Source organism: Apostichopus japonicus, chromosome 16, assembly GCF_037975245.1.
Source record: "Apostichopus japonicus isolate 1M-3 chromosome 16, ASM3797524v1, whole genome shotgun sequence".
Lineage (NCBI taxonomy): Eukaryota > Metazoa > Echinodermata > Holothuroidea > Aspidochirotida > Stichopodidae > Apostichopus > Apostichopus japonicus.
Window position 1 is genome coordinate 1,676,957 of NC_092576.1, and position 21,393 is coordinate 1,698,349.

The following is a 21,393-nucleotide window of genomic DNA, read 5'->3' on the forward strand; positions in this document are numbered from 1 at the left end:
CAGCATTTAAACGTGTCACATCCATCTTCAAACGAACGTAACAAGATTATCGTTTTAGTGATTGAAAACACTTTTGTTGATATTAGAATATCATGACGCTTGAGCGAAATTGCCTCTCACCATTGTGTGCTGTGATGGGGTCATTCCCTCCTTAAAGAAAATTGCGTTACTTCGGGTCTCCATTTCCCCAAAGTATACTATACTTACGTCATCTAAAACATCTCTGTAGAGTCCATAATATACATATATGGTGTTCCATTAAGACTGTACACCATATTTTACATTGTATATCTCATTCAAAACAACTGGGTACATACATAGGCACAGCAAAAAGCAATCATTCAGCAAATGTATTCACTAAAGTATTTCCTCTTGGGGACAACAATTTCCGCCATTTTATCGTTCGTCATACATTTACATGGAAGCCAAAAGAACATTATTTGTTGCTAAACCTAAATTTGTAGCCATTTTGTTGGGAAAACAACTTTAGCTACCGGAATATTATATTAATATTATATATATATATATATATATATATATATATATATATATACTTGGTACGTACGTGGTGATCAAAGGATGGCAACGTCAAACATGTAAAATTGTACAAGTACCAAAATGACTTCCTGTGTATGGTTAACTAATTATGTACGTTAACCACACACAGGGAGTCATTTTGGTACTTGTACAATTTTACATGTTTGACGTTGCCATCCTCTGATCACTTGACCATTGGCATTAGTCTGTGGTATATTACTTGTGTCTGAAGCCTCGGTCATATTGTTAGTTTGGTATAAGTGTAATGACCAAAATGTTGTTTTCAATTTGATTTGGCCCAAAGATGTCATTCACCACAAAAGTACTACTGACAACCCATCCTCAAGCACATACTCAACAAGTTTAAAGTCCATCGACCTTATCGTCAATACGTGAGTAGTAATGTATCTCATCACATGAACACTTCGTCAAGGGGGTGAGAAAGTAAACCTTCGATCGCGTATATACAGTTGCCTAGCTCTTAAACAAACATTATGGTTGAGCAAATTCGCACTTCACTTCCTTGTGACGCTTTTAGTGCGCAAGAAGTTAATGAAGAACGGAATATCACAATAATTTTGCAATTTTTAGTTCGGAACTGCAAGTCAACACGTATACAACGTAGTGTTTGAACCGATCTATTTGTATCGTTGCTTAATTGGTTGTGCTTAATTCAAATCATAGTTTGGTACTCTGATTTATTATTTCAAAAAGAAGATGGGTTACGGGCATTCTCGTTTAATGTACTCGTTGTTTAGTGCTAGTTTGTTATTAATATTGTGGATTTTTTTACTATTTTCAAGTCATCATTCTTGGGTAATTGTCGCGACCAAGCTGCGAAAATCAAGCTGGCGGCAAATAGCTCCTCGGCAAGGAGCAAAGTAAGTACAAGTTACAGAATACAAAACGTAAACGCTATAATTAAAAACAGAACTTTCAAGCAAGGTAGACGAAAGAATATATACATATATATATATATATATATATATGAAGATTATATATATATATATATGTAGATTATATAAATATATATATATATATATATATATAGATTATATATATACATATATATACATATATATATATCTATCTATATATATATATATAGATTACATATATATATATATGTATATATATATATAGGTGCAAATTTGATAACAAAATTGATTTGTTCCTTCAATTACCATTTTGCTCGTTGAAAACAAATTCCAAAGGGATCTGGAGGGACCATAGTTAGGTGTTCTATGTGTGGAAGTGCTAGGAATCAGTAACGCATACGTGCAGGATTTTCGATAGGTGAGGGGTGGGTGCACATGTACTGGAGGACATCAGCTAGTAAGGAGAATGGGGCGGTGATGTACACTGCACATGATTTAGAAGGTTTGTGTGTGGAGGAGAGGGGGGGGGGGGATTCTAAATGAACGAAGAATTTTGTAAATTAAGGGGCGTCATGACTTTGGGCTCTTTTGAAGGCCACTCACATGTGGGCAGTACCAAGTCCCCCCCCCCCCCCGCCCCGTGAGAGGCCTTTTGTTACATCGTGGAGCTATTATATTTGTATCTGTATCCGATTCATTGTCTTCCTAGTCTTTGTGTTGCTAAAATATTCAAATGAGGTTAAAGGCATGCCTTCCTAGAAGTTCGTATCTCTAAATGTAGGTAGCTTACAGTAGGTATCTACTGCAGGGATGACACCGTTAGAGGCAGCCTATCCAATTTGAAAAATGTGGTCGTTGTCTGCTTAATTAGATCACAGATGATTTTGAACGGTTGGCTGGAGTCCACTTCTGGCATTGATTTATCCATAACGCTATTCTACATTCTGTTAATAAAAACAAAAGAAGTAACAATAAAAAATATTCATAAAACAGTGCAGCAAAGCTTGATTAGTCTCAGATTAATTAAAAGTCTGACAAATTTAACCCAAAATCTTTGTAGCCCTAATACGAATTTCAACACACATTTATTAATTGGTCGCAGACATTTTGTTTCGTAATCGTATGATAACAAACTGATCAAATTTGGGACAAAATTTGCATGCATAATATTTCTGCACTATTATCAGTTGTTATTCCCATGATAGAGTAATATGTTCCGTTCGAAAAAATGAAAGAAAAAAAGAAAAACGTTTGAATGATAAAAATTGTTGCTCACTATTTGGCTTCAAACAGGTAAACAGGAGGCCGTTTATAGTTTCAGTGTTAAGGATGGAATCAATCAAACCCAAACAATATGGTTACAGAATGATAAACTGTTTGAGCGGAGGAGAAAACATGCTGTACCTCTCTTCTGAGGTGGGTACAACTCATTACCAGCTTATTTCAACATCATGATATGCTAAGAATAAAGTTTACACCTTTCTTCGTCATCTTTCTTGTACTTCTAATTTGTCTTATCCAGCCAACTATTGGCTGGGTATATCTTCTGGAAAATGAGGGAAGTCTAATTAATAAATAAAACTTTTCGTTGTGGTGTACTTACTAAAAATATACTTCAGTTTTTGGATTCATAAAAGTTCTCTGCAGAATAGAATAAGCAATGAATGTCAATTTTTTTTCAAGTATTCTAAGAATTTCATTACATAGTCTGTGGCAAATATTTCACAATATTTATATATCGTAAATAATGTTTGTCTAGAACAATGCCAAACTTGGTACTCAAGTTAGACAAGGTCCCGTTTGATAAATTCAAGTGGTGACCTTTGTTCAATACGGTGAAGCAATGATAATTGTTAGACTACTTATACAGACTAAGACTCATCCAAAACCACATTTAATATATTGAAGAACAGTTTTGATAATATACTGAAGTACATGTGGCCGGATAATGTCTCACTTAGATCTGATTTAAAGGAAATTGAAAGGAAACTGTGCGTGAAGAGATACGAAGCCTAATGGAATAATATTTCTCTAAACTGATTGGGGAAGTTAACCAATAAAGTGATCTCTATACCATATACCAATAATGATGGTTGAAGTTGGGTCTCATATAGGGCTTCATAATGAGGTGGACTGTTGTATTCTAAAGGGGAGCCGTTCAACTGGAGTTAATGTTTGAGACGATGACGGCAATTGTTGAACTCGATGTTGAATATTCAGTGGAAAAGTTTTCAGCGTGCTTAGTGTTTATTTTCCTTGGCCATGGTTTTGCGTTCGATGAATTGCAAAATCTATTAGTGGTTATAGCAGGAGCTGCTACTCTAGGAGTAGCAGCTCCCTGGTTATGGTGCCATTAAAACTCCATCCACACCAACCTTTTTTAAGATACGACAAGATACGGTGAAAGAAGATGAAATTATTTCAACTTTTTCGTAGAGGATTTTTGATCATTGTCCAAACAGAAAAATGCCATGGAGCACAAACTGAATGCCTATGGGCAAATTGTTCAAGTACGGGTTGTATTGTATGTTTGTTATCTCGGTGCAGCGTACGATTTGCTGCCAGTCAGACAATGCCTTTTCAAGGTAATCTGGTATTGTGAGTTAATATTTCATCAAGGTTGTCAATATACCATGTAACCGTTATTGACATAATACCTTGTTGTATCGCCCGCCCCCAAGACTAAATAATCTGTTAGGACAGAATGACTAAGCTGTTATGGCAGATTAATTGATCTGTTACGACAAATGAACATAATATGCTACCACAGATTAACTAAGCTGTTACGCTGACAAACTAATATGTTACGACTTATGAAACAATCTTTTACAACAGATTAAATTATCTCTTACTGCTTACGCAATAATCTTCTACGTCATCTATTTCGACTGATTAAATAACAAGTTACAACATACTGATGTATTCTCTTTTTGTATCATTGGCCAAAACTGGACCAACATTATTTCCAATGGGCGAAACATTGTCCATGGTACGAATGGGCTTTCGTAGCATTGTAACCCATATTAAGTTACATTTAAACACATACACTCCCCTCTTTTTGCCCATCCACATGTACAAGTGGTAGTACAAAAATGAGTATAATTGTTTTCTTTTCAGAATTGGTTCCTATATCACCTCACCAAGTGACAGGGTCGAGGTGTCCGAAGAACGTCGAACGTTTCTTATCCAACTTTACGGTCCTTCAGGAACACCACTTCCAAACTTCTTCACCAAAGGACAACCAGGCGGTCTTACACTACGGGATTATTCGAATGGCGTCGTTGTATTTGTTCACCATAACAAAGCAGCTGGAACCACAGTCAAAACTTGCATGAGGAGTATGCAGCGTAAAGGGATCATCGATGGACCAGAGCCGTTTCTAGTACATGCTCCTGGAAGAATGGAGCTTCACTTACGAACACGTAAGGGCAGAAAATACAAGCAAATGAAATATTTCATGGGTGGCTATGCGTTTGGAGTGTGTGATTATTTTACAGATAACCGAAATTGTTCATATTTTACATTCATGAGAGATCCAATCGAACGAGTTATATCCTCATACTTCTATTGTCATCGTAACCCCGGGGACCAACTTTGTGGCCCTACTAGGGTGGGTAACTTTACCCTGGAAGAATGGGCAATATACCAGGGTAGTTATTTCTTTTATCAACTTCTTATGCAGCCTGTATTTTGTTTAAGATATTGGCCTTTAGAAAACGTTAGCACCAGTGATCAGTATATTTTAAAAGAGTTTCAAACCAATGTGACAAATGTGACCAATGTAAGCCAATGCTGGTTCCGACAGAGACAATATTTTGCAAATGTTCTGACCTCTGCTGAACTAACAGTTTTGTTCGACTACATATCTGCTAACTTGGAAAACTGGTTTGCATTTATTGGGATGACTGAATATTTCAGTTCATCTTTGAAAATGCTTACACACATCTACAACATACCGTTTGAGGATAAATGCGATCGGAAAACTAACGAAGGACGATACAAAACAGATTTAAACCAGGCAAATGATCATTCTTCCAACAAATCAGAATTAAGAGATACGTTGATGAGAAACCCACAAGTTATGGAGGCCTTAGAATTCGATATGTTGCTATACGATAAAGGGATGGAAATTTTTCAAATCGAGAAGAAGGTTTTTGTTCGAAGGGGTTCGAGAAATTAAAAGCGATTACTTGATAACAAGTTAGTGAAAATTAAAAATGATTCAAGAAATGTTGTACATTGACAGTCTTTCATTAAACTTAAGAGACATGAAAATCACATCTGAACTTAAGACCGTAAACATTTATAGAAGGTATATGTCCCGATAATATAATATATAAACGAGTGTTGCAGAGTTCCTCAAAGTATTAATTCTTAATTCCGACAACTAGAGGTGTTAGTTATAGTATTGAATTCAACTGTTGCTAATTCATTCTAAAAATATTAAAATACATTTAAATACACTCATTTCCGAAAATTCCAATATTTTCATATACATCGAAGTATGACATTCTTACACAACTTATAAAATTCTTCTTGGAATTATGCACGTTGTTATACATTAGGATGTTATACTTCCAGTACATGGCTGTGTACATTATTGAAACTGAAGTTAAACATGTAAACAAGTACTCCGTCAACTTCAGGTAATACCGATACTGATTTCACTGATGCGACAATATAAATAGTTTTCAGCCTTCCAACTTTGAGAGGAACAGAAGCTTAATTCTATGGAACTGAGTGTTGCATTTCTCAATGGCATACCAATTATACCATAAACTTTGTCTTTCACAATAGCACATGGTAGACAAAAACCTTAAAATCATGGCATGATATTGCTCTAAATGTTTGACAAACAAGCGAGCTGCAAACTTGTATGAAATTTGAACAAATAATCGTCATTTCATTTCTCTTCTTATGCTTGGCGAGATTTTTATTTCGTGTTGCCAGATAAACGAAATGCTCGATTCTCTCTGATTATATTAATGTGAATTTCAAGCCTGTTAGTTTATATTGCAAGCTTGTGAACACTAAAGTAGGCAAAGAGGAAATAAAAATTGATATTACAAACTTGTAAATAAATACTGAATTCTGTCATGTTTTATTTTTTTGTAGTCTCAACTTAGCTTATCTAGTTGTTTCGTGTCACTATATAGTCCCGTTAAGAGCAAGTGTCACAACATGTAAGGTTATATTGACGTGAAAAGACTTCACAGCTGGGGAAGGGGGCAAATTCTCAATTCATTTGACATATTTATGTCTGGGCATCAACTTTTAAAGAATAGTCCGAGGTGCATTTAGGATTTTATGAAGGAATATGTGTAAACATTGAGTCGTTTAGCATGATTGTTATGAAGGGAGGGTTAAGGTGATAAGGTCTCCCCAACCCTGGGGATGATGTTAGATGATGAAATGTGAGGCATAGTTAGATTATAAATTAGATACATAATGGAGTCTGAACGCAGAGTTGTGATAAGGAATATTTTGAACAACATTACAGCCTCGATCCACGTGTGATTACGCTTCAGCAAAATTTCCACTTTTATTAGAAATTTTGAAGATTGATGTCAACAGTCCGTCGAATTTCGTGACACCCACCAAAATAGCTGTTAAATTTTATGTTCTGTGGTACATAATGTAAATGAACATTATTTTTGCTATATTTTGCCAGCTTTATCTTTTCAATGCTACTATTGGACTTGATCTCCTCCCCATTTAACTCTTTTCTTCCTCCCCTTTCCTTCCCCTGATTCAACCAGTCCATGCATCATGAATACAAGCTTGACAAGGACGAATCTTGACTTAATGACAAACGACTATGTGGGAAGCATCTGGCCGTTTTGGTCCTTTAAATAACCCCAGTGACATGGGCGCAGATCAGTCTTGGATAATGGTGGGGACGTGTGTGTGTTCTCTGACATTATCCGAGCGGAGCGCGACCATGGGTTCGCACGTAACGTACACGAAATTTGTTGGCAAATATACCTCCCAGATCGCCGAAAATAACACTTCCCAGACCCAATGAAAGTCTTGCTAATCAGTTTGGTGATTTCTTTATAAACAAGGTAGCAGCTATTCGTGAGGAATATGATACTTTTGATGCCACGCCCAGTGTGGACATAATGGCAGACGATAGTATTTTTGGTGGTTGTCCTCTAGAATCTTTCTCTCCTGCCACCGAAGAAGAGGTACGGAAGCTAATTACAAGCTCCCCAACAAAGTCCTGCAGCTTGGATCCTTTACCTACCTTGCTATTGAAGCAATGTATCGATGCACTCCTGCCAATTATAACCGCCATCATAAACCAATCACTCATTGAATCAAAGGTGCCGTCTTGATTTAAGCGTTCTATTGTTAAACCACTGCTCAAAAAGCCTGGTATGAATAAAGAAGTGTTTAAAACACTACCGACCTGTATCAAATTTACCTTTTATATCCAAACTCGTAGAAAAAGTTGTTGCTATACGCGTTCAACATCACTGAAATGCCAATGCTTTGCATGATAATCTCCAATCTGCATATCGCCAGTACCATTCAACTGATTCAGCTTTACTTAGAGTACATAATATTGCTGCAGCTCTTGACAAGAGGTCCCAAAACAATGATGGTCATTTTGGACCTATCGGCAGCCTTCGATCTTATTGATCATGAGATCTTATTTAATCGTCTCCAACATACTTTTGGAATTGCGTCAAACTCATTAAAATGGTTTAAGTCCTATTTTAGGGACAGAGTGCAATGTATGCAAATTGATAATGTTATATCTGATGAGAAACAGCTAAGGTTTGGGGTACCACAGGGATCTGTACGTGGTCTTTTGATATATTGTATGTTTACCCGTGCAGTTGGAGAAATAATTCAGCGCCATAACATCAACCATCACTGTTATGCTGATGATACGCAATTGTATTTGAATTTTGGTGCCCTTGAGTCCTGGAATGATGTATCATTAAAGCTCCAAGCATGCCTTTCAGATATAGACAGTTGGATGCGGGTTAATTGTTTGAAACTTAGTCAGGACAAAACTGAGTTCATTGTATTTTCACCAAAATGTCAGGGTCGTGCTATTCAAGACTTGTATATAAATATGGGACCTAACACCATATGTTCAGTTCTTAAAGTAAAGAATTTAGGTATATATCTTGATCACAATCTTACCATGGATAATCAAGTTGACTCTATCTGTAAGTCCTGTTATTGACAGATCCGAAATATTGGCAAAATAAGAAGGTATATCTCAGATGATGCGTGTAAGACTTTGATCCATGCCCTTGTGACATCAAAACTGAATTACTGCAATGCCCTGCTATATGGCCTGCCTCACAAGCTGACCGATCGCCTTCAGCGAGTTCAGAATCGCGCTGCACGGCTTGTAAGTCGCACTCGTAGACACGAGTGGCATATTACACCCGTATTACGTGACTTACATTGGTTGCCTATTCATTGCAGGTTCAATTATACATATAAGTCACTTAATGGTTTAGCCCCAATCTACCTCTCTGAATTAATACATAAATACAAGCCTACTCGATCTCTACGCTCAGAATCCAAGTCCTTACTTACCAAACCTATCATTAAAACTTCTACATACGGAAACAGGCGTTTCGATTACTCATCTGCGACATTATGGAACAGGTTATCGGAGGAAGCTGAGTGTGCCAAAAATATAGATGAATATAAAATAACTAATCAAAACCTTTCTATTTAGATCTGCATTCCATTAATCGTGCTTTCTATACTATTTATATTGTCACATATTATTACAACGCATTTGCCATTTTGCATTTATAGCGCTTTTCAAATTTAAATTTTACACTTATTCATATATTTTAAATTTTAAGGATTTGTTTGTATAATTTTCGATTTCCCATTTGCAGTTTTTATTATACAATTTATTGTCAGATGGTATATAACAAATTTTCTACCCCTTTTATACCTTACATGATCGATTTATATATTTGTATAATTATCATGTTTGTTTGTATTTTACAGACTGTAAAGCGCCTTTAAGAGCAATTTCTGATTGGATAAGGCGCTATAGAAATTTTGTAAAATAAATAAATAAATGATGCTCACAAACCTTCTTAAATTTTAGATATCATTGCTCAGAAATTTAGTTTGGAGAAATATATGGGCGTCTGCAAAACAAAAAATCAGGGGACAAATAATACAATTAGACTTTTGTATATACGATGGGTTTGGGGTCCTCATGATCCAATAAACAATTATAGACTGTGGCAAATGCGATTTCCGTCCAATATTTAAAACTGTGGATAAATATAATAAAATGAGAACTGCTGCATGTCATTTTCACAAAATGCTGTATCAAACTGAACCAAAGTTTAATACAGGGGAATTTAAAATGCAGCATTTGGTCAAGTCAAATTGGTGGGGACAGGGTAGGCCTATATCATGTCCCCACCACTGAAAAAGTTGGTGGGGACGCGTCCCGCTGGCGAATTTCTTTTTCCTGAACCTTTCGGGCAGTGTACGTGGAGTTTAGCCAATCAGAGCGAGGCTGTGTTGATGACGTACTACAGTAAAGATAGCGGCGTGCTTACCAAATGTTGAAGTGCATGGGGAAATCACATTCGATAAGTCAACATAATTGTTGTACTACAGCAGAAAGTATTGAGGTATATAGGCCTTGCACTAATAACATTATACTGAATCATTATGCACAACTTACATGACGTTTGCATCGGTTTTTGTTGAAAAACGGCGATGTATGATCGCTGTCTGATGTACAAATTTACAATGTCTTCAGATTGACATGACACTGTACTCAGTACTGTAGTACTGGTACAGTAGTATGTTACGTACTTACAGTTTACACACATCTACACAGCAATATTTGTACACAGGGGTACAGTCCTATAGCACCTCCTTGTGAGAGACGAGGTCCAGTAATTAACGGTTTATTGTGGAAACTGCCAAATGTTTGTTGTAAACTGATGAGCGAATTAGGTAAATAAGAGTGCAAGTACTGCCCTTGTTTTATTATAAAATAAATCCTCTCTCTTTAATTGTTCCAGAATGAATATCTGTTTCCCTAGTCTTTTATTCTAGCAAGTCATCTGCCTTTAAATTAGGATAAACTTTCCTAAAACGGATGTACCACATTTTGGGGCTGAGACCGATTTCCCCCTAATAAGATCTAGAAGGAAAATAAACAAAAGAAACTATATATATTTTCGCCACACTATCTACGGAGTTTCATATATAAGATGACCATGCACGAAAACCATGACATAACTTATAATATCGATTTTCAATTCATGATATAATACTTGGACATAACTACTTGAACATGAGAAAAAGTGGGGGGAAAATCCACACCGGGGCTCGAACTCGCGCTCTTTCGTTTTCCACCTTATGTTATTGAGGGGACGCATTTACCCGACTGACCATCTTTACTGAGTAGTACGTCATCAACACAGCCTCGCTCTGATTGGCTAAACTCCACGTACACTGCCCGAAAGGTTCAGGAAAAAGAAATTCGCGTCCCGCTGTCCCCACCAGGATCTGCGCCCATGCCCAGTGAGGCCTTCATTTATAATTAATCTAACAAAGACTTATTTGACAGACATCAAAAGTGCCTGGAAATTGCAATTCGAAGATTACAAACACGCTGTGAGACACCGTCTCTGTCAATGCGTTTCCTCGTAATTAGGAATAGTAGGGATACACAATGGTTTTATCACTACTACGAACAGTCCATAACCACCTACCCTGTTGATGTTTAGATGTGGTTGTTGCTTCATTTGTTTTGCGTGTGTTTGTGTGCTTTTCTATTCTGTAGGATTCGTTTTCTGCTCGTATTTCCGTTTTAGCTGTGATGTTTTGATTCTGATAGACTTGGGTCTCTTGATGTGAAGAACCCATTGAACTTTTGGTGTGAACTTTACTGTCACAGGTTAATTCCGAAAAGGGAACGCAGTTTGAGTTTCCCCCTAAGTCTCGTACATGTTATGGTCAAGTGCCTCTCACCAGCGTGTGACGTAATGGGGTCACTTCTTTCTAAAAAGTGCGTTTCTGCAGGTCCTCATATCACAAAGTATTCTATACCTGCTTCGTCAAGTGCGAACTATATTATGTCCCTGTAGAGTCCATAATATATCTGGAGATATATGTTAAGACTGTTTACTATATCTTACTCGCTGACAGTTATACCACACTGCAGAATAAAGCTTCCACTCGAGCATGACAGTTATTTGGCTCTTAAGCAAACGTTATGGTTGACCGAATTCAAACTGCACGCGATGACGTTTTTGGTTCCCCCCAAAAATAATGAAAAAGTGAAGGTAACAATAATGTCTCTGTTGCAGCTTTAACTCGGAACTAGTCTGTTAATGGTTTGACAAGATGATGGGTTACGGGAACTCTCGTTTCATATACTCGGTTTTGAGTGTTACTTTGTTAATGATATTGTGGTGTTTTTCAAGTGATCATTCTTGGATTAGTGTCGCGACCAAGCTGCAAAAATCAAACTGGCGGCAAAAAGCTCCTCGGCAAGGAACAGAGTAAGTACAAGTTAGTATATCATACTTCAACGCTATCATTAAAAACAGAATATTCAAACATGGTAGACGAAATATGGTATCCATATACATGTGCAAATTTGATAACAAAATTGATTTGTTCCTTCAATTATTATTTTGCTAGCTGAAAACAAAAAATCCTATGGGATCTGGAGGGACCATAGTTAGGTTGTATAGTGTGTGCGGAAGTGCTAGGAATCAGTAGCACATCCCTGCAAGATTTTCGATTGGTTCGATTTGCACCAAAATGTGCATGCATATACTTCTGCACTATTATCAGGTGTTATTCCCACGACAGAGTAATATGTTCCACTCAAAATACAAAAAGAAAAACGTTTTAATGATAAAAATGTTGCTCGCTATCAGGCTTCAAACTAGACATATATCTACTCCGGAAGTCCATATAGCCTTATGTAGAGAAACTATAAGTAGAGTGACTAGCCGGCGTATGTGTTCACTCGCTCCATATATATACTGACATATACTGTAAACGACAGTATATAGGCCTGGTCAAACTTATGTTCACGTCACGCCCTGCATTGTTCGCCATGTAGCTGTATAGGATTATATAAACCACATATACCTGCATATACCGTAATGCTTAGCCTATGCGTCATCTACACGCGATAACCATATCCAAACCTACGCGGAGTTTAGCCTATATCATGATCTTGTTGATAGGCTAAATACTCGTCTTCCTAAACAATTGAGCAATTCGCGAATCTTGATTGTACTTAGCCCATACAGCGAACTTTTACTCATGAAAATCGAAAGTTTTGTAAAATAATTGCACACATTTACCTAACATATGTGTACTGAACTTTTTCTTTTGCTCAACTGCTTACAGAGTGTAATAAGTAAAATATTTGTATCAATTTACATACAAAACTTACTAGATAGTATGATAGGTATATAGAGGTCATAATAAGTTGAAGAATTTTTCTTCAGTTTTCTTAATAGGCTACTTTTCTCGTGATTTCCCTTCTGCCATGATACATCATATAGCTATCATACGCAAGGTTTCTAGATTAATTGTCAAGTTGTGGGTTTATGTCGCAATCTTCAGGTTAGGCTACTGTATCCAACAATTATTTTGAACCGTGCATTACTTTTTCACCTTATTGAAAGACCATTCGTCATTTCTTGCTTCGCACCCATATATGGAACTGCTTTTCTCACCTTTATTTAACGCCTTAATGTTTGCAATCTAAAGATATAATCAACTCTGTCTTATCGAATCTGACAGTTTCTGGTTATTGCCTATAGCGTTACACTTCACGCATCACTGTGCAATAATTATATACCAGGTTAGGCTATACCAGGGAAGGTGTCTTTACTCATTGTTCAATTACGGGTTGTAGTGTAAGCGTATAATCTGGTATTGTGAGTTTAAGATCTTTATCCAAGGTTTTCAACACACCCTGTACTGTTGCTACTGGCATAACCTTGTAACCTTGTGTGTTGATATGATACCTTGTTGTATCGTTTTGCGAAATGTAGGCCCCATATACTTTAGACAGTGAGAGTCAACATCAAACATTCCCGCCAAAGTAGCCTCCTAAGCTGTCGACAATGGCTTTACCACATGACTTGATCGCATATACAGCTATTGTGAACACATAGTTATTGAAATAAGAAATTATTCATTATTTAGTAAACTTGTTTCAAATTATATATATAAACAAAGGAGAAACCACCAGGCTGGGAAGAATTAGAAGACTATAACCAAACTGCAACATCTTCAAGTTTGTAAGATGATTAATAACAAATATGCATGGCCATCAGGAGAATATTAAAAATTTCTTTAATTTCCCACAAAATTACATCTAAATCCTCATGAAATCCAGAACAGTGTGCTGTTATGAGTGGGATATCACCAGTCTAAATTGTCAATTCGAATAGTTGAGTGTGTCAACACGGTGTTTGAACCTAAAATCCAGATGAGGCATCAAAATACGTAACAGAGTGCATGTCTACTTGGAAAGCGAGGTCAAAAACATGATACTGCCCAACCCCACTTTCAAGAGCCGGGACATTTGGAAAAGTCGCATATTCCGTATGCTATCCGGCGGGTCCCCTTAAGTAATTGGCTCAATGTGTGATTTCTGTGGTAATCGACTTTCTCCTCCAATAATTACATTGGGTGCCCAGTTTATGTTAATTGGAAGACTAATGTGTCCAGCAACGTTAAATACATCAACTTTCGTTCAGTTTCGTGTCGGACTGAGTGTTTGAAAATAAACCGTACATAACATTTGTTTTCAGTGGAAATTATCCTCAAACCCTCGAAAGTCCATGTTGGTTCTCTTTTACTCACAACGCTCTTACTTGATCAAAGCGAATATGGTTGCTTCTGGAAAACGGTTTTAGATTGAATATTTTGTAAGCTTGCTAAAGCGGTGCCGATTGGTTCAGTATAGTTTTATCGGACTTGACTGTTCTTTCATACGAAAATCAAGTGACAGATCACCATTAAATAGCTAATGGATATGCAACAGTTGATCAACAAGGATCACGTGACCAGGTTATTAGATTTTCGTTTCGTGTTTGTTTAATTACAGAAGTATTGAAATGCTTTAAGATGTGTTACGATTGCTTTCCGTCAAACATATGACTAATATCTTGTAAACTAGAAAGCAATATTCTGCGAAAAAAATTAGTTTTTCTTATGATTATGCTGACTATGGCGACCTAATTACAATACGCACTCTCTACACACAAGGTACGTTCCTGTGAAGTGTACAAGAAGTGTTCACTAAAACACACATAGGCTGGTATTCTAACATACGACCGTACGGCGAGTTTGCCGAACAAATGCGGTTACCATCATGGGATTTAACAGTAGTTCCAATCACTGAAAAATATAAAGAATGCCACTTTAACACATGGTAAGTTACCTATTGTTCAACAGATTTGGTCTATAAAGGTAGCAGTTGGTCAAGGTGATGAATTCCGCATCGTTTGAGTCATATATATATTAGAAGGTACTTACGTATCCTAGCCTATCAGTACAATACGTAGCTATATACCTATGTTAGGCTTATTAGTATTGTAGTAGTAGGATGGTGGTCAACATGTTGATGCGATTGTTGTCAATAAAGTTGAGCACGAAATGAAAATAGTTAATCAATAGCCACGGGTGCTGGACTGTGTAAAGATGGTAACTTAGCTGATCAATAGATATGTGCATAAACCATATATAGGGCCTGTTGAAAAATGATCATTACCCCCCCCCACCCCAAGCGAACGGAATGTTTTTATATGAACGAGTTTACATCAGAGAATCGTGGTATACGTATTGCGCAATGTTTAAAGTGACAAACAGCCAGAGCCTTTCTATATGCTTCTTGCTCCCCTTGGTCAAAATATTGAAAACATTAACGTCAAATCATACATTAACGCTGTAGGAATGTATATGTACCAAATTGTTCAGTGGACATAAGCTATAAAGCAAATATTTGGTATGTACGTACTACATCGATAAGAAAGTGCTGGTTTTGTATCCTGCTCTTCAACTATCGATTCAAAACTAATGCACTGCTTCGACATTAAAATAATCTTTCACAGCAGATAAACTAATATGTTACTACAAGTATACTAATATATAAAGACAGGTCTACTAATCTCTTGCGGCAGATTAACTAATCTGTTACGACAATACAATAGATGGTTCGACAGATTAACAAATTTGTTATGACAGATTAACTTATATGTTTTTAAAGATTAACTTATATGTTATGAAAGATTAACTTATCTGTTATGACAGATTAAATAATCTGTTATGACAGATTAAATAATCTGTCACAACAGGTTTGCCAATATGCTAGTACAGAATGACTAAACTGATATGGCAGATTAATTAATCTGTTACGATATATGAAATTGATCTGTTATCTCTGATTAACCAATCTCTTAAAATCAAATTAAATTATCTGTTACTGCTTATGCAATGATCTTCTACGTCAGATTCATAAACTGTTATGAAAGCTAAATAGTACGTTATGACATTTATATCGACGGATTGAAAAACAAGTTACAACATACTGATTTGTTCTCTATTTGTTTCTTTGACCAAAACTGAACCAACATTATTTCTAATGGGCCAAACATTGTCGATGGCACGAATGGGCTTTCGTAGCATTGTAACCCATATTAAGTTACATTTAAACACACACCACCCCCTCCCCCTCCTTTTTGCCCATTCACATGTACACCTGGTAGTACAAAATGAGTTTAATTGTTCTCTTTTCAGGATCGGTTCCTCTACCACCTCACCAAGTGACAAGGTCGAGGTGTCCGACGAACGTCGAACGTTTCTTGTCCAACTTTACGGTCCTTCAGGAACACCACTCCCAAACTTCTTCACCAAAGGAAAACCAGGAGGTCTTACACTACGGGATTACTCGAATGGCGTCGTTGTATTTGTTCACCATAACAAAGCAGCTGGAACCACGATCAAATCTTGCATGAGGAGAATGCAGCGTAAAGGGATCATCGATGGACCAGAGCCGTTTCTAGTACATGCTCCTGGAAGAATGGAGCTTCACTTACGAGCACGAAAGGGCAGAAAATACAAGCAAATGAAATATTTCATAGGTGGCTATTCGTTTGGAATGTGTGATTATTTTACAGATAACCGAAAATGTTCATATTTTACATTCATGAGAGATCCAATCGAACGAGTTATATCCTCATACTTCTATTGCCATCGTAACCGCGGGGACCAACTTTGTGGCCCTACTAGGGTGGATAACTTTACCTTGGAAGAATGGGCGATATACCAGGGTAGTTATTTCTTTTATCAACTTCTTATCCAGCCTGTATTTTGTTCAAAAGATTGGCCTTTAAAAAAGGTTAGCACCAGTGATCAGTATATTTTAAAAGAGTTTCAAACCAATGTGACAAATGTGACCAATGTAAGACAATGCTGGTTCCGACAGAGACAATATTTTGCAAATGTTCTGACCTCTGCTGAACTAACAGTTTTGTTCGACTACATATCTGCTAACTTGGAAAACTGGTTTGCATTTATTGGGATGACTGAATATTTCAGTTCATCTTTGAAAATGCTTACACACATCTACAACATACCGTTTGAGGATAAATGCGATCGGAAAACTAACGAAGGACGATACAAAACAGATTTAAGCCAGGTTAATGATCATTCTTCCAACAAATCAGAATTGAGAGATACGTTGATGGGAAACCCACAAGTTATGAAGGCCTTAGAATTTGATATGTTGTTATACGATAAGGGGATGGAAATTTTTCAAAACGAGGAGAAGGTTTTTGCCCGAAGGGGTTTGAGAAATTAAATGCGATTACTTGATAACAATTTAGTGAGAATTAAAAATGATTCAAGAAATGTTGTACATTGACACTCTTCCATTGAACTTAAGAGCGTAAACATTTATAGAAGGTATATGTCCCGATAATATAAAATATAAACGAGTGCTGCAGAGTCCCTCAAAGTATTAACTCTTAATTCCGACAGCTAGAGGTGTTAGTTATAGTACTGAATTCAACTGTTGCTAACTGTTCATTCTAAAAAATACTCAAATACATGTAAATATTTCCGATAAATTCCAATACTTTCATATTCATCTAGGTATTATATTCTTACACGGCTTCTAAAATTCTTCTTGGAATTTTGCACGTTCTTATACCTTAGGATGTTATACTTCCAATACATGGCTGTATGCATTGTTGAAACTGAAGTTAAACAAGTAAAGAAATACTCTGTCAACTTCAAGTAATACCGATACTGATTTCACTGATGCGACAATAACAGTTGTAGTTTTCAATCTTCCAACTTTGAGCGGAACAGAAGCTTAATTCTATGGACATGACGGTTGCATTTTTCAATGGCATACCAGTTATACCACCAACTTTGTCTTTCACAATAACACATGGCAGAAAAAACCAACCCCTTAAAAACATGGCATAATATTGCTCACAATTTTGAAAAACAAGCGAGCTGCAAAATTTTATGAGATTTGCTCAAATAATCGTCATTCCATTTCAGTCTCTTCTTATGTTTGGCGAGCTTTTTATTTAGTGTTGCCAGATAAACGAAATGCTAGATTCTCTCTGATTATATTAATGTGAATTTCAAGCCTGTAAGTTTATATTGCAAGCTTGTGAACACTAAAGTAGGCAAAGAGGAAATAAAATTGATATTACAAACTTGTAAATAAATACTGAATTCTGTCATGTTATATTTTTTGTAGTCTCAACTTAGCTTAGCTAGTAGTTTCGTGTCACTATATAGTCCCGTTAAGAGCAAGTGTCACAACATGTAAGGTTATATTGACGTGAAAAAGACTTCATATCTGGGGGACGGGGCAAATTCTCAATTCATATGACATATTAATGTCGGGGCATCAACTTTTAGAGAATAGAGAAAAGAGGTGGATTTATGATTTTATGAAGGAATATGTGTAGTCATTGAGTCGTTTAGCCCGATTCTTATGTAGAGAGGGTCTGATAAGGTCTCCCCAACCCTGGGAATGATGTCAGATGATGAATTGTGAGGCATATTTAGACTATAAATTAGCAACATAATTAAGTCTCAACGCAGATTTGTGATAACTAATATTTTGAACAACCTCACAGCCTCGATCCACGTGTTATTACGCTACAGCAAAATTTCCACTTTTATTAGAAACTTTGAAGATAGATGTCAAGAGTCCGTCGAATTTCGTGACACCCACCAAAATAGATAGCTGTTCAATTTTATGTTCTGTTGTACATTATGTTAATGAACATTATTTTTGCTATCTTTTGCGAGCTTTATCTTTTCAATGCTACTATTGGACTTGATCTCCTCCCCATTTAACTCTTTCTTCCCCCCCCCCCCGCCCTCCCGATTCCACCAGTCCATGCATCATGAATACAAGCTTGACAAGGACGAATCTTGACCTAATGACAAACGACTTATGTGGGTAGCATCTGGCCGTTTCGATCCTTTTAATAACCCCAGTGACATGGGCGCAGATCGGTCTTGGATAATGGTGGGGACGCGTGTCTGCTCTCTGACATTATCTGAGCGGAGCGCGACCATGGGTTCGCGCGTAACGTACATGAAATTTGTTGGCAAATATACCTCCCAGATCGTCGAAAATAACACTTCCCAGACCTAATGAAAATCTTGCTAATCAGTTTGGTGATTTCTTTATAAACAAGGTAGCAGCTATTCGTGAGGAATATGATACTTGTGATGCCACGCCCAGTGTGGACATAATGGCAGACGATAGTATTTTTGGTGGTTGTCCTCTAGAATCTTTCTCTCCTGCCACCGAAGAAGAGGTACGGAAGCTAATTACAAGCTCCCCAACAAAGTCCTGCAGTTTGGATCCTATACATACCTGGCTATTGAAGCAATGTATCGATGCACCCCTGCCAATTATAACCGCCATCATAAACCAATCACTCATTGAATCAAAGGTGCCGTCTTGATTTAAGAGTTCTATTGTTAAACCACTGCTCAAAAAGCCTGATATGAATAAAGAAGTGTTTAAAAACTACCGACCTGTATCAAATTTACCTTTTATATCCAAACTCGTAGAAAAAGTTGTTGCAATACGCCTTCAACATCACTGAAATGCCAATGCTTTGCATGTTAATATCCAATCTGCATATCGCCAGTACCATTCAACTGAGTCAGCTTTACTAAGAGTACATAACGATATTGCTGCAGCTCTTGACAAGAGGTCCAAACAATGATGGTCATTTTGGACCTATCGGCAGCCTTCGATCTTAGTGATCATGATATCTTATTTAATCGTTTCCAACATACTTTTGGAATTGCGTCAAACTCATTAAAATGGTTTAAGTCCTATTTTAGGGACAGAGTGCAATGTATACAAATTGATGATGTTATATCTGATGAGAAATAGCTAAGGTTTGGGGTACCACATGGATCTGTACTTGGTCCTTTGATATATTGTATGTTTACCCGTGCAGTTGGAGAAATAATTCAGCGCCATAACATCAACCATCACTGTTATGCTGATGATACGCAATTGTATTTGAATTTTGGTGCCCTTGAGTCCCGGAATGAAGTATCATTAAAGCTCCAAGCATGCCTTTCAGATATAGACAGTTGGATGCGGGTTAATTGTATGAACTTAATCAGGACAAAACTGAGTTCATTGTATTTTCACCAAAATTTCAGGGTCATGCTATTCAAGACTTGTATATAAATATGGGACCTAACACCATATGTTCAGTTCCTAAAGTAAAGAATTTAGGTATATATCTTGGTCACAATCTTACCATGGATAATCAAGTTGACTCTATCTGTAAGTCCTGTTATTGGCAGATCCGAAATATTGGCAAAATTAGAAGGTATATCTCAGATGATGCGTGTAAGACTTTAATCCATGCCCTTGTGACATCAAAACTGGATTACTGCAATGCCCTGCTATATGGCCTGCCTCACAAGCTAACCGATCGCCTTCAGCGAGTTCAGAATCGCGCTGCACGTCTTGTCAGTCGCACTCGTAGACACGAGCATATTACACCTGTATTACGTGACTTACATTGGTTGCCTATTCATTGCAGGTTCAATTATTAGATTCTGTTATATACATATAAGTCACTTAATGGTTTAGCCCCTATCTACCTCTCTGAATTAATACATAAATACAAGCCTACTCGATCTCTACGCTCAGAATCCAAGTCCTTACTTACCAAACCTGTCATTAAAATTTCTACATACGGAAACAGGCGTTTCGATTACTCATCTGCAGTGGCGTAGCCAGCGGGGGGGGGGGCAGGGGGCGGGAGCCCCCCAGTTGAAATGCTCGCCCCCCCCACTTGCCCCCAAATGGAATTATAAACTGAGAAAAAAAAAACTTGAATGCACACTAAATATGTTGCTGGGCCTATGTGCATATTACCATGGTTTTTATGCAATTTTTATTCTTTACCTTTACCTAATTCTCTATCTGCGAAATTGGGTGGCCAAAATAAAAATCACTTCCATGGGAACATTGCCTTGAAAAAGAATTTGACCCAAGCAGCAGCGCAAAAAACGCCACTGTCTCTGTATTGTCAAATGTGGAAACGGGTTGGCAATTTAATTAAACAATCTCCGCGGCACTCACAAGCGGAGGCTACGTTCAGTTTATGTTCACATGGTTATCCCTGATCCCTGGATTGTGTTCCAAAATGATTCACACGTGAGTGACGTGTATGGCAGAATGAATATCACAGTATTTAGACACAATTTGCATTTTGACTGAAACTTACAACATGTTTTGCTACGCCTACGCGACCAATCGCGAGGTGTTTCTTGGGTTAGGTACATTCAACACAGAACAGCCTAGTAGTCTATATACGTTTGTGTTTCCGTAGTGAGCTCATAGGCCCGAGGTGACCAGACGTCCCCGATTTTCGGGGACAGTCCCCGATTACAGTGTGCTGTCCCCGAT

General features: G+C 37.2%; 2 protein-coding genes across 2 annotated transcripts; both read left to right on the forward strand.

Annotated features, from left to right (window-relative positions):
- The first annotated feature begins 951 nt into the window (after positions 1-951).
- Positions 952-6,504, forward strand: LOC139983445 (uncharacterized). The gene is made up of 2 exons (XM_071996993.1): positions 952-1,418; positions 4,533-6,504. Exons 1-2 carry the CDS (start codon positions 1,255-1,257, stop codon positions 5,593-5,595), a joined length of 1,227 nt encoding a protein of 408 aa, XP_071853094.1. The 5' UTR covers positions 952-1,254; the 3' UTR covers positions 5,596-6,504.
- A 5,022-nt stretch (positions 6,505-11,526) lies between these two features.
- LOC139983128 (uncharacterized) lies at positions 11,527-18,152 on the forward strand. Its single transcript, XM_071996501.1, has 2 exons — positions 11,527-11,938; positions 16,209-18,152. Exons 1-2 carry the CDS (start codon positions 11,781-11,783, stop codon positions 17,269-17,271), a joined length of 1,221 nt encoding a protein of 406 aa, XP_071852602.1. The 5' UTR covers positions 11,527-11,780; the 3' UTR covers positions 17,272-18,152.
- The last annotated feature ends 3,241 nt before the right edge of the window (positions 18,153-21,393 follow it).

Coding starts and splice junctions, on each gene's coding strand:
- LOC139983445 (XM_071996993.1), top strand. CDS start 1,255: ATGGGTTACGGGCATTCTCGTTTAATGTACTCGTTGTTTAGTGCTAGT. Junction 1,419..4,532: donor GCTCCTCGGCAAGGAGCAAA/GTAAGTACAAGT, acceptor TTTTCTTTTCAG/AATTGGTTCCTATATCACCT.
- LOC139983128 (XM_071996501.1), top strand. CDS start 11,781: ATGATGGGTTACGGGAACTCTCGTTTCATATACTCGGTTTTGAGTGTT. Junction 11,939..16,208: donor GCTCCTCGGCAAGGAACAGA/GTAAGTACAAGT, acceptor TTCTCTTTTCAG/GATCGGTTCCTCTACCACCT.